The 12,311-nt window shown below is 57.9% G+C and overlaps 1 protein-coding gene across 2 annotated transcripts in view; it reads left to right on the top strand.

Annotated features, from left to right (window-relative positions):
* Positions 1 to 12,311, top strand: part of ESYT2 (extended synaptotagmin 2) — a gene marked incomplete at both ends in the record, with an annotated part of 44,368 nt that overhangs the window by 2,314 nt on the left and 29,743 nt on the right. For both annotated transcript variants that reach the window (XM_084230085.1, XM_084230084.1), the window contains 3 exons: positions 9,968 to 10,009; positions 10,677 to 10,811; positions 11,815 to 11,891. In XM_084230085.1, coding sequence (XP_084086211.1) covers positions 9,968 to 10,009; positions 10,677 to 10,811; positions 11,815 to 11,891 — 254 coding nt within the window. The remainder of the gene's footprint in view (positions 1 to 9,967; positions 10,010 to 10,676; positions 10,812 to 11,814; positions 11,892 to 12,311) is intronic.

The following is a 12,311-nucleotide window of genomic DNA, read 5'->3' as shown; positions in this document are numbered from 1 at the left end:
GCCACCAGGGAGGCCCAGGACTAATTTTTTTTAACAAAGTGTAATAAGCCAAAGAGTCTTCTCTTAGATTTTTCCTGTGACTTGCACTGATTTGAACCATGGTGTTCATCTCAGAGTAAGGAATTTGTTTTCTCCAAAATTTTTCACTTGCATATTCCAGATTTTTATCCGCATCCACGTGCACACATGTTTAAGCACGCCAGCGTTAACTTCGAAAACTTCTGGGAGGATTCACATGAAACTTGCCAGTGGTCACGCTCAAGACAGGCACTAGGAGTCCAGAGTTTGAGGGAGGTTTTTTGGATATCCTTTTTAGTGTAACACCAGTATGGTATTTTCATAATAAACCCAGTGAATTTGTTACAGGGCAGGGAGAGGGGCAGCCCAAACCCTGCAAAATTGCCTATTCTAAATGGGTTCTGCCATCCACCGCATCCACACAAAACATATGAGACTTTAATGGGAAGGAACTTTAATAAAAACTAGGAAACAATACAGGAAAGGCAAAGAGTCTAGTTTCTAAATCAAGCACCCAAAGTGACCCGTCCCCTCGTGGGTAGAACTCCATCCAAGTGGGATTGGCCCAGAGCAAGGCCCCAAAGCCTGCCACAAGCCTAAAGCATCTTCCAGTGGGGACCCACAGAAAAGGGTCAGAAACAACCAGACAAGCCTGGAAGGAAAAGAACAAAATCAAAATCAAGATAAAAGCTGCCATTGTCCCCTCCCCACGTGTCTCTAGGCTCCATGTGCCTCCTCCAGGCCTCCTTCTGGCTCCATCCTGCTTCCTTCCTTCTTCAGTCTCCTCTGCAGCCTCTTCTCTCTCTCAGCTCCACCCTCCTTTTGGGTGGGGCAGGGAACCTGGAACCTCCCCCTTTCCTGGGGACCCCCGTTACAAATTAACACTGCCCATGACTCTCTGCTCTTGCAGGGCCAGGTGAGCAGCAGAAGTCAGGCGTGAGACAAATATGGCTTCTATGTTAGTAGCACTTGGGGTTTTTGCTGTAGAAACTTGGCTTCCCGGGGTTCAGAACTTTGGGCAGGTATTTTGCAGTGAATGAGATACACATTATCACAGTGTGTCATTAACAGTGGTGATTGATCCCCAGAAGGGGGAAGAGAGGAAAACATGAATTAATGTGGGGCTCACTTCCAACCCCACTTCGGTGTGTTCACTGATAGTGTTTCTTTAATTTAGTAAAATAAGACTTCACGTTGGATACAGACAATGAGATAGGAATATTAATACTTTGAGGGGAAAAAAAAAGTATGCTGTTCCAAATGAAGACTATTGGCACATGAAAAATGACCCTCCTGGTGAGCTTCGGTTCTGCAGGTTTAATGCAGCCGACGTTGCGGTTCATTCCTCCAGCCCCATCAGTAGGTGACGGCCCGGTAGGGCTGGGCTCGCTGGCCGGGACTGGCCCCGATGTGTGAGGTCTACCCTGCGTAAAGTTAGACTGTGGGTGAAGGCTGGTCTTGAAGAGTTGTTACAGAGATGAATGGGATGATTTTCCACTACTAGCTGTATTTGAAAAGTTAGAATTTGGTAATGTGAAGTCTGCCCGTTTGCGCTCCTGCTGCTGCCAGGACGTGCTGCGACGGTGGCCGAGAGGAAGAGACGCAGGCCTGTGGGAGCCGGCGGTGCTCATCCGTTCTGACTGCTGCTCTGTCGTGAGTCCTCGGGCTGGGATTCCAGCGGCCTCGCTCTGCTGTGCTGCACTGTTGTGTGCACGCTCTTCTTTGGGAAGAGCTTTCTGCTTCCAGTGGTCTTTGGGAGACTCGGGAGAATTTAGCTCTAACCAGAACCCAGTGTCTATAGACTAAGAGCCAGAGAAACAAAAGATACACTCGCACCCAGGTGTTTGCCTTTTCCTTGGTGTCAATCTTGGATTTACATCTTAATCATTTCTCTGAAGACTTGTAACAGAAAACAGTCGTTGCAGGAAAATCAGGAGCCATAGTTTAGCTATTTTAAGCTGTGGCTGCAACCTTGCCACTTAGATCCTAGAGGGATTTCGTGCTGGATGAAGTGGTGGCGTTCCTCATAGCTTGAAGGGGCTTTGGTACTGCATTGGGTCTCTGCGCTCACACCTGCCCTTGTGTTGCTCTATGTATGTGGTGAGTTGCTTCATTCAGTGAGCACTGACACCCCAGGATGGCTAGATATGAAGCAGCAGATGTCTGATTTTAGTTTTTTTTAATTCCTCCCTTCTTCCCTGATTTTTAACTAAAAAATGGCCTTAAATGCAGGGTGTCTAGGTCCATCAGGTTTGTGTGCTCTGATTTTAGCAACAGCTCGTCCGGGTGGATAGTTGCCTCACTTTAAACCTCAAGGTGGGAGAATATAGAACTCGGACTCAAAAGCAGATCATTCAAACACGAGTTGAAAATGTTGGTAATGTATTTATGTTAAATCATTAAATATATTTCCTCTGTTGTCATAAAAGCTGATCTCAATCCGCTGACGAGCTTTTTATGGAAAATGACAAGGTAGAGCCCTGTTGGGCCCAACGGGCCATGCCTCATTTGGGGCGGCTGTGGTTCTGTCTGCATTGCCGCCAGCAGTCAGCCGGGAATAATAGTGTCATGAGCTGAGCAAGCTAGAACCACTGCCTCACACGCTTCAGTGAGGGATATTAGAACATAGGCATTGAGTTTCTTTTAAAAATCAGTAAGTGGCAGAGATGAGCAGGTCCAGCATGAGGCAGGCTGCGCTGCTTTGTTCATGGGGTTCCAGCCAGAGGGGGTGCCGCTTTTTAAATGCGTGTTCTAACTTACATTTGCAGATATCCACACTTTAAAGAGCGTCGAAGGGGATGGGATTATGGTATGAATAAAAAGCTAGGTAATGTTTCCATTTAAGCCTAATTTTACTTCAAACACTGATACTATATTGGTTAAAACAAAATCTAATGGAATAGCAGTAGGAACAGTGCTTCAAAGATAGAAACAGCCTGGTTTTCTCTGATATTCTGAACTCTTAACTTTGAATCAAGGTGTCCATCTGTAATAAGCATCTTTGAGAAGTTATTGTTTGGTTTGTTATATATTAGCTACATTATTATATCAGAGCATGATTTTAGGGTGTACTGTTCTGGTCTTTTGTTTGTTGTTGTGTTTGTTGAATCACTGTAGTTTTAAATCACTTAAATCACTGACAGTTAAATCATCAGACAGTTAAATCACTGTCTCTGTAGTTTCCAGACAGATGACTTTTCTTCCTCCGTTCAAAGCTCTGAGGGCCTCCAGCGCAGGCTGGGTGGGGTCGTCCTCCTGGAATGTGACTCTTCCAGGGGAGAGGCTGGCAGGGCCCCCAGAGACTGGGATGTGGGAGCCGTAAGGGGAGCGCACAGGTGAGAACCCGGGGTGGGAGCATGAGCACCCAGTAGGGCAGCCTTCCTGTCCAGCGGGCGCTGCGTGGGAGGTGACAGAAAGGCGAGCAAGGCCCTGGGCGAGGAGTCAAGCTGTGGGCGAGGACCGGGTCTGCTGGCCGTCTCCCAGGGAGCCCTCACTGGGCACAAGCACTGCTGTCCCGCGTGGGGGTCATGGAGTCAGGAAACGGAGGCCCCTGTGGGTGCTGCGCACTTCTGCTGGCGCTTCAGCTGCGGACAGACCGCCAAGACTGCACGTCAGGGAGGTGCTGAGAGCCGAGCCAGCTTCCTCCTAGCGAGCCTGGGGCGAGTCACCTTCCTGGGAGCTGGGCGGGGCAGATCTCAAATGTCACCCGGTTCCCTTTGAGTGGGATCGTCTTCCACAGAATGGATTTTACTTAGAAGTTTTTTTTGGTCTTTCTTTGTTCATTTGTTTTCCCTAACTTAGTGTCCTGTCATTGTTGTTGGAGGAGACTGTTTATTTTGGTGAATTTTTCCTAGCTTAGATGGCGTTTGAGGAATTAGCCAGTTTATAGGTGGGATTAAAAGTGAGCCTTCAGGGCCTCCCCGGTGGCGCAGCAGTTGAGTCCTGGGCTGCGGGGCTGCCCGCAGCCTCTGCAGCGTCGGTTCCTTCCCTGGCCGCTGGCGAGGGTCCCAAAAAATAAAATAAAATAAATAAATAAAAGTGAGCCTTCAGTGGCTTCTCCCTCAGCTGCCCTCTGTTAGCCTCCCTCTGTCTCGGGTGCCGTGTGAGGTGGTGAAGACAAACGAGCAAGAGTGTACTGGGTGGCGATGACACAACTCTTTGTGATAATAATACACACTCGTTTTTGCAATTCAGGAAAAGAAGCATTAAAAGCTTCGTCACTCCCAAAGGCCATCATGTTGGCTGGTGGGAAACCGTGACCTTGAAGGCGTTTCTGTGAGTGTTTTTGCCCATCCTGCTAAGTCACACTGAAAATCATTCTCTTAGGGAAATAGGTTTTGGGGTTTAAGAGCTTTCTCACCCCTTAGCTCCGTATGGGCACAGGAAGCCGCGGCTGCATTATCATGTCTCAGCTGCGGGGGTGGGAGACTCGCTTTTAAAAAAGATTTTGCCATTTAGCACATTTTGTTCATTCTCTGAAGCAGTGGCTCAGCGCTTTAACGACCTGTTTTTGAATGAAGACAGTGGGGTTTGGGGCCGGCCTTCCCCGGCTCCTCCCGGAGGGTGACCCCGCGGGGCAGCAGGTGCCTTCAGTGTAGTGCTTCGCCCTGTGAGCGCGGCGATGCCCGGAGCATTGGTGACAGTGGTCGCGCGTGGCTTTGTACCCGAGGTGGTGGCTCCCTTGTGTCCGCCGGCCACCTGCTAGGGCCCCCCAGCTCTCTGTTTTCACGGCCACACTGTCAAGACGCCCTTACCGGGAGGTGGGGCTGGTGCGGAGGAGGGAGCCCTGCTGCCCTGGGCCTGGCCCGACGCCCCCACTCCACAGACGTGCTTGATTTCCTGCACGTTTCCCACTTGGAAGGGCCCTGGAGCGGCTTTTCTGGGCTGAGCGATAGGGGCGCTGTGCACAGAGACTGGGGGTGACTTTGCCGTGGGCCAGAGCCGCGTGGGCTTGCAGCACTAAGATGCAGGGCCCCAGGGCTCTGGCAACAGCCCAGGGCGGCTCCCCTCGGTGGCTGTGCCCTGGTGCTAGGTGAGCGAGCGTGCGCCTGCCCAAGGTGCGCCCCAGACTGAAGGGTGGCTCCCTCTGGCCCCACCGGCTGCCCCAGTGACTGGTGTCATGCCTGGGGAAGGGCAGCAGGCCTCAGCCGCAGTGTGGAGACCTGGGCAGGCCTTGGGGTGGAGCTGGCCCCTACAGTGGCTCAAGGCTGAGGGGCCAGGCACTGCCCTCTCCCTGCCCCTGTTACTCTGGTGCTTACTTCTGCACAGGCGCCTCAGGAGACAGTCCCGCCTGCCCGCCCTCATCCCCACCCCATGGCCGCCCGCAGTCACGCTGTCCCTTCCTGCCGCTGGCCAGTCAGAGCGGCTCAGGCCTGGCCTGCAACCCCATCTGCTCTGGCGGTGCTGCGGGCCCCAGCCTGGGGTCTGTGGCTGCTGGGCCTCGGGTCCCAGTGGGTGGGCAGGGCCCTTGTCGGTCCCTGACGCTGTCGGCTTCCTGTAGAGGGGCAGGCATGGCGCTTGCGCAGGGGCAGCCCGAGGTGATGTGACCAAACGCACACCCGCCCGCCCTGCCTGCCTGACCCGACCCTGCCTGCCCGCACGTTGTCAGCACACTTCGTTGGTTGTTTTGTGCTCCGTACGGGAGGAAGAGGCTTCCTCTGTCCGTGCAGCAGCCGCGCGCAAAGCAGGCAGCGCACTTGGGAGTCTCGGGAGTGGCTGCCATGGGGACGAGTCGCCGTGGCTCACCAGGTCTCTCTGTGCACGGCCAGTCACTGCCCGCGCCTGTGTTGCTGCTGTGCAGAAGCTGTTCACATGCTTCACGTGTGCTCGCCGAGAGCCTCTCAGGTTCACGTCTGAGCTCGAGATTGAAAGTGGCCACCCTGTTTTTGGTTATCTCCTCAAGCATGCAAAGGCCTTGAAATCCACCCAGCAGAAAGTGCCGGTTTCACTTGAAGCCTGAGTCAGACCTTGGTCCGCTCCAGGGACGAGGGCGTGGGTGTTGCTGGGATACAGGACGTCTTCAGGATGGCGTGGAGGCTGCAGTTTCGTCGTGAGCAGAAGGGATGCCCACAGCTGTCTGTCGCTGCACCGCAGCAGCGGGCACCCCCGCGAGCCGCAGCCCGGACCTGCCCTTCATGGGTCTGGAGCCAGGGCCCCGCCAGACGGGGGAAGGTTAGGGGGAAGCACCTCCACGAGCTTCTGTCGCCAAAGCTCCTCCCCTTCTGTGTCCCCTCCCTATGGGCAAGTCCTGCTGTTCTGAACCCAGCTTTGGGGCTCCATGCTGACCTCCGCCCCCTCCAGAGTCGCTGTTCTCTCGGGGTACCCAAGGTGCCCCCTGCCAGGTCTCTCCCCCAAGCCTCTGCTGCCCAGAGGGGGTGGCCCTGGGCGTGCGGGTGGCAGCGAGCACTGGGGAGCGGCTTCGTGGCTGGATTGCCTGTTTCTCAGGACTAGAAATTGATTCTGTTATTTTGTTCATTTCAACATTACCATCCGAAGGCGCGATTGACCGCACTGTCCTCTGTCCGCTGGCTCCTCGCGCCTGACCTTGAGCGTGTCTTCCTCCTGAGACCCTGCGCTGCGCAGCACCCACCACAGGGACGCAGGTCCCCCTTCCCCGTGTGCCCCAGGCTGTGGCGGCCTCGCGCTGAGTTTCAGCTCCTGCACCGGGCAGCCTTGTCCCCCAGCGCCTGATACTGCTGCCAGGGCTCATGACGCGGCTTGAAGACGCTGTGGTGGGTTTTGCTCCAGGCCCCGTGTGTCCCCACAGGCCTTGCCCAAGGGGGCTGAGGTGTGTGGCCACCCCCCGCCCCGGGGGCCCTCTGGAGAGCCGGCCTCTGCCCTGGCGACACCTTCCCCTCCGCGTCCTGGGCTGTCCAGGAAAGGACTGTGCAGGTTGGACATGGGCTCCTGGCTTGCTGGGGTGTGGGTCAGCATTTCTCTGGGCACTTTGACTTGCTGTAGGTCCGTTCTAGGCCAGCCAACAGGACTCTGCCTTGGGCCCTGGACCCGTGGGTGGGCAGTGCTCACCGTGGAGGGGCTGGGCCCAGTGCCCATCCCACTCTGCCGGTGTCCAGAGACAGGCCCTGTGTGGTTCAGCCAGGATGCGTAAGCTGTGTGCACCCTTCCGCCCACCCCCGTGTCTCTGGATAAGTGGCTTTCCTCCGTGAACCCCTCACGCCATCCGTAGTGAAGCCGTTTATTGTCACGAGGCTGCTCCAGGGTCAGGCAAGGTCATCGGGGTTGCGTTTCATGTAGGCAACACCCTGTCTGTTTTATTTCATTTTCTCTAAACAGAACAACTTTGGAAACATCAACATCATATCGGAATTCAAAATATGCCTTTGTTCTTTCAAATGTGAGACTTAGAGGTCTCTTGGCAGGTGTCAGGTCTTCAGTACAGCCAGACTCGGGTGGGTGGCCCCGCGGCTCTGTCTGGTTTCTGGGCAGGAGCAGCCACGGGGTGTCTGTGCCGGCTCGCGGCTGTCTGGGCGTTCCCGCGCTGGGGTGGTAGGCAGTGGCACGCACGCAGCCGTCCTGCTTTTCCCAGCCTGTTTTTAGGGCAAGGTCTTGGACATGGATTGCTGGTTTTGTTTCAGGGCAGGAAGAGGGGCACCCCAGAACCTCCGAGCCTGGCTTCTGGGGTTCTAAATAGGTTTTGCCGTTTGCTGCATCAAGACAGAACATACTCTAGTGTGCGAGCCCATCACGGGAAGGGGCTTCGGCACCGTCGCTGTGGGCCCGGCGAGGGGAAGAAGAGAGTCTCCAAATCCAGCGCCGGGAGCCGCCCCTCCCCTCCCGGGGCAGTGTCCAGCCCCACAGGGGTGGCCCAGAGCAGGGCCGCGGGGCCCCGAAGCCGGCCGGTCTCGGCCCCGCCCCGGCGGGACCCGTGGCGGAGGGTGAGAACAGACAAGTCTGGGAGGAAAAGAGCAACATCAAAACCACCCTAACCGCGGCCCCGTCCCCTGCCCCGGGCTCACCCCCGTCGGTCCCGGCCCGTCCGGGACCAGGAAGCCGGGGTGGCCTGGCCACAGGCCTCTGCTCCTGGGCTCCCCGGCTCCTCCCGCCCCTCCCTCCTTCCCCGCCTCCCCCCGGCTTCTCCTCCCCGCTCAGCTCACCCTCCTTGGGTGGGGCGGGGACCTGGAATCCATTTTCCCCGGGCACCCCCTGTTGCAGTTGGGCGTGGACGCTGTGGCCCTCATTAGCTTCCCTCCCCGGGGAGTTGCGATTTCCTCCCTGATCCCGCCTGTCAGGGCTCCCATGAGGCACGCCCTCGGGCGGCGGAGCAGGCCAGGGCCCTGAGGCCAGCGGCCGAACAGCCTGGACAACAGCTTGGACATCCCAGCTTCCCACCTCAGCCCCGGCGTCCAGACGCACAGGTCGCTCCAAAGCATGGCCTTGGGGCTGTCTCCTGGCTCTAGTCACCCTGCCTTTTGCGCTGCCCGTGGCAGGGGTACCCGGCCCCAGAGAGCGCACAGGCCAGTCAGCGCAGGCCCGGTGCCGCCTGTGCTGGCAGCCGGCCTGTCCTGCCTGTGGCCTCCTGCCACGCTGGGGTGTGCTTGGGTGGGCAGGACACGGGCGGGCGGGTGCTGCACTCGTCTTCTGCGCGGGTGTGAGTTGGTAGCTGAGAAGAGGCCGAGAGGAAGTGGGGAAAGGCGAGTGGGAATGCAAGGGCGCATCTGCGCTTAGGGCCGGAGTTATTTTGGTCAAGCTCAGCAGGTGCGATGAAAATGCGTGCTGACCCACGTGACCAGCAGAGGGGTTCAGCACCCTCTGCCCTCCGGGGTGACTGTGTCGGCCAGGAGGTCCCAGCCCGGTGGGCGGATGAGGCTCCCCGTGGTTACAGTGGCGCCTGGACTGAGGAGGGTTGGAAGGGGAGACTCGCCGCGCCACAGCTTCATCCTGCTGTGCCCGGGCGCTGCAGACAAGCAGCACAGAAGGTGCTGGTCCCGCCGCCCAGCTCAGTGCCTGGCCTGGGGTCGCGTCCTCCACGGCGGCCCTGGGCACGCAGGTCACAGCCACGGAGGCACAGCCTCGGCCCCCGTGAGCACGGCGGGCCCCTCCTGTCATGGCCTTTGCCTTCTCGCAGTCGGTTTCCCCACCTTTCAGCCCTCTTGCCTCGGGAGGTCTCCCTCCTTTGGTGTTGTCCCAGCGCGACGTCAAGCTCCATTTAGAAAACCCGCCTCCTCTCATGCGGCACGCGCTGGGGCCAGACCAGCTGAAGCGCGGCCCGTGGCGGTGTGTGAATGCGGGCCCGATGGGCCTGGCTGCCCGCCCTGCCCAGGGACCACTGCGGTTGGGCCCCCCTCCGCGGGTCTCCTCAGGACCCAGCACAGAAGCCGGCTGGTTCTGACAATGCGTCCTGGGGTGGCACCGCCCTCGGGACAGCAGCCCCTCCCCACCCCTCCCAGCCAAGCCTCTGCCGGCCTGGCTCCCGGGGAAGCCGGTGCCCTGTGCCCCGCATGTGTAGCGGAGCCACCCGGGGCCTTGTTGTGGTCTGGAGCGCGCTGGCAGGCCGCCAGTGGCCGCTGGCCTGGCCAGGAGGCTGGAGGCCCCGGGGCTGTGTGCATCTCCCTGGCAGCAAAGATGCTTCTTACCTTGGGTGGAGCAGCTTTGCTCTGCCTCCAGCCCCTCCCTCTGTGGGTGCGGCCCTGTGGCAGCTGTGGGGGGAGAAGAGCGGGAAGGGGAGGAGTCTGGCTTCTGCAGTGCCCGGGCCTCAGGTGCAGGAAGGAAAAGCCTTCTGTGGAGGAGCCATTGTCTACTCTTGGTGGGGCGGTCCAGTGGCTGCCCTGAGCCTGGAGCAGTCCTGGGCCTTGGTAAACTGAGGTTCCCGGTGTTGGGGTGGGGCGCCCTTACGGCCTGGGTGAACTGGACCCCAGCCGGAGGCTGCAGCCGCCCCTCGCTCCCGCTCAAGGTCACGCAGCCGGGCTAATAGCCGCTGTTTCTGTCCTAGGTTCACTTCCCCGACACCGAGAGAGCGGAATGGCTGAATAAGGTAATGCGCTGGGGTGGGGGGTGGGGGGGCGCCATGTCTGGGACGTGGGTCTGGCACGTGGGCTGAGCGGCTGCTCCCAAGGCGGCTCAGCTATGCCCGGCTGTGCTTCCCTCCCCTGAAGAGAAGGAGTCCTGGGCGCGTGGGGGCTGCCCCTGGGTGCGTGGGCCGCCGTCTTCTGTCCTAGCCCGCTGTCGGCCCCGCACGCCGCTGTCCGCGGCCCCGAGGCCCAGTGACAGGCTGCTCATCTCCAACGGGGCTGCCATGTTGCGTGCTCCGAGCGCCTTTCTTCTGCGCTTGCTGTGTCTCAGGGCTTAGAGCAAGCCTGGCCAGGCCTCCCTGCAGCTCTGGGCGAGCGGTGAGAGGCTCGCCCGGGTCTCCAAGCCGGGTCAGGGAGGACACTCAGCGGATCAGGCCACAGGCTTCCTGGTTTTTCTAAGCCGTGGCTGCGTGTGCCGATGCGTTTAGACGGAATGTCTGACCAGAAAAGCTGACCCCTGCGGCTACTTGCCAGCACTTTTTATTACACAGGTTTTAGATTGAGTTTGCAAAACCAAAAGGACCCCTTGGTTTTCAGAAGTTCCGGCAAGCTCCGGGGCACGATGTCCGTGACGGCGCAAGTACTGTGGGCTGTGACGCTCTCTTGACACCCGTTCTCTCTCCTCTTCAGACCGTGAAGCACATGTGGCCTTTCATTTGCCAATTTATAGAGAAGTTGTTTCGAGAAACCATCGAGCCCGCTGTGCGGGGTGCAAACACCCACCTCAGTACCTTCAGCTTCAGCAAGGTGGACGTGGGGCAGCAGGTCAGTTTCCTCGGTCCTTACCGTCCACAGGCTTTCAAGCCATGACCTTTCTTCTGGCTACTGCAGGTCACCCTGAGGGGGTCCCCTGGGAAGGTGCAGGCCCTCCCGCTCCGTCCCTGGGCGCTGCTTCTGCTCTGCCCTCCTCCCCGCTCTGGCCTCAGCCTTCCTTGAGGGCCGAGAGGCTGCTCAGCCTCAGGTCTCCAGTGCCGGCTCAGGCCTCTCCTCCGCCCTGCGTGGCAGCTTGCGCTTCAGCATCTGTAACCTGCCCGGACACCAGGTGCGTGCAGGCCGGGCCCAGCGGGAGGGCGCCAGCCCCCGGGGCAGCAGATGAGCCTCCCCTACAAACCACCGCTCGCCTCTGAGGGCAGGGCTTGCGGACGAAGCTGCGCGGAGCAGTGGTCTGTAGCCCGGGTCTTCGCTTGAGGGGCGGAGCCCACGTAAGGGAGTTATGACGGCTAGGAGCCAAGCAGCTGCCGTCGCCCCTCCGCACAGTCATTTGTTTCTTTTTTTTTTATTATTTTTCTATTCCCCATACAAGTGCAACCCCCTGATTTTGACCCCAATTCCTCCTTTCCCCCCTCCCCCAAAGTGTGTCTCTGGTTCATAGTTGTTTGTTGATTTTGATTTTTTTCTTTCTTATAGTTACTCTTTTTCCTGGTCCCTTATGAGTCATTTGTTTCTTGACCCAAGGCCACGGATCAGGTGTTGAAATCTTACCCAAACAGGAATTTCTGATTCACTCAAAAGCCCCATTTTTGTGGAAATCTTAGGAATGGAAAATGACCAGACAGAAAAATGGAAAGTGGTTGTGTTTCAGACGTGGCAGTGGGTGCAGAGGTGGGAAAGGGCCGGGCTTGGGCGAGGAGCCTGGGCTTGGAGGAAAGCAGGGGGTGCCACAGCAGGATACCCCCCCCTCCACTGTGAGTCTCAGCAGAACCCCCCCCCCCCCCCCGCAGCTGGGCCCTGCCCGCCGGAGCTGAAGCTCAGGCACGTCTTGTTTCAGCCCCTCAGGATCAACGGCGTCAAGGTGTATACTGAAAACGTGGACAAGAGGCAGATTATTTTGGACCTTCAGATCAGGTAAGTTTTTGTTGTACGTTTATTTCCTGCGAATGGAGCATAAATCACTTCGCTCTAAGGTGCAGGTTGCCAGAGCATGTTCTTGCTGCAGTTGGGCGGAATCTGACCAAATCCTCGTTGGAGACCTCAGCTCATGACTGTAACATTTTCCTCGCTAGTTGCCACCCATAAGCAGGTCACACAGGATCAGCGAAAGCCTTACAAACAATCTTCAGATCCTATCCCTTCTACACTCTGGCGCAGAAGTCCTCGGCAGCCCTAGCAAGCCGCGCCAACACAGCAGCATGTTACATGGGATTCTGTGCCCATGATCGAGTGGAAAGCAGGGTGGAAAGTCAGAGTAACGCAGCCGTCGGCAGAGCACACGGCCGTCTCAGGGACGTGGAAGCATGTCTGCCCAGATGACCGCTCTTCACGGAG

This window comes from Talpa europaea, assembly GCF_964194135.1.
Source record: "Talpa europaea genome assembly, chromosome: 3".
NCBI classification, from domain to species: domain Eukaryota; kingdom Metazoa; phylum Chordata; class Mammalia; order Eulipotyphla; family Talpidae; genus Talpa; species Talpa europaea.
This window is presented reverse-complemented; position numbering and strand designations above follow the sequence as displayed.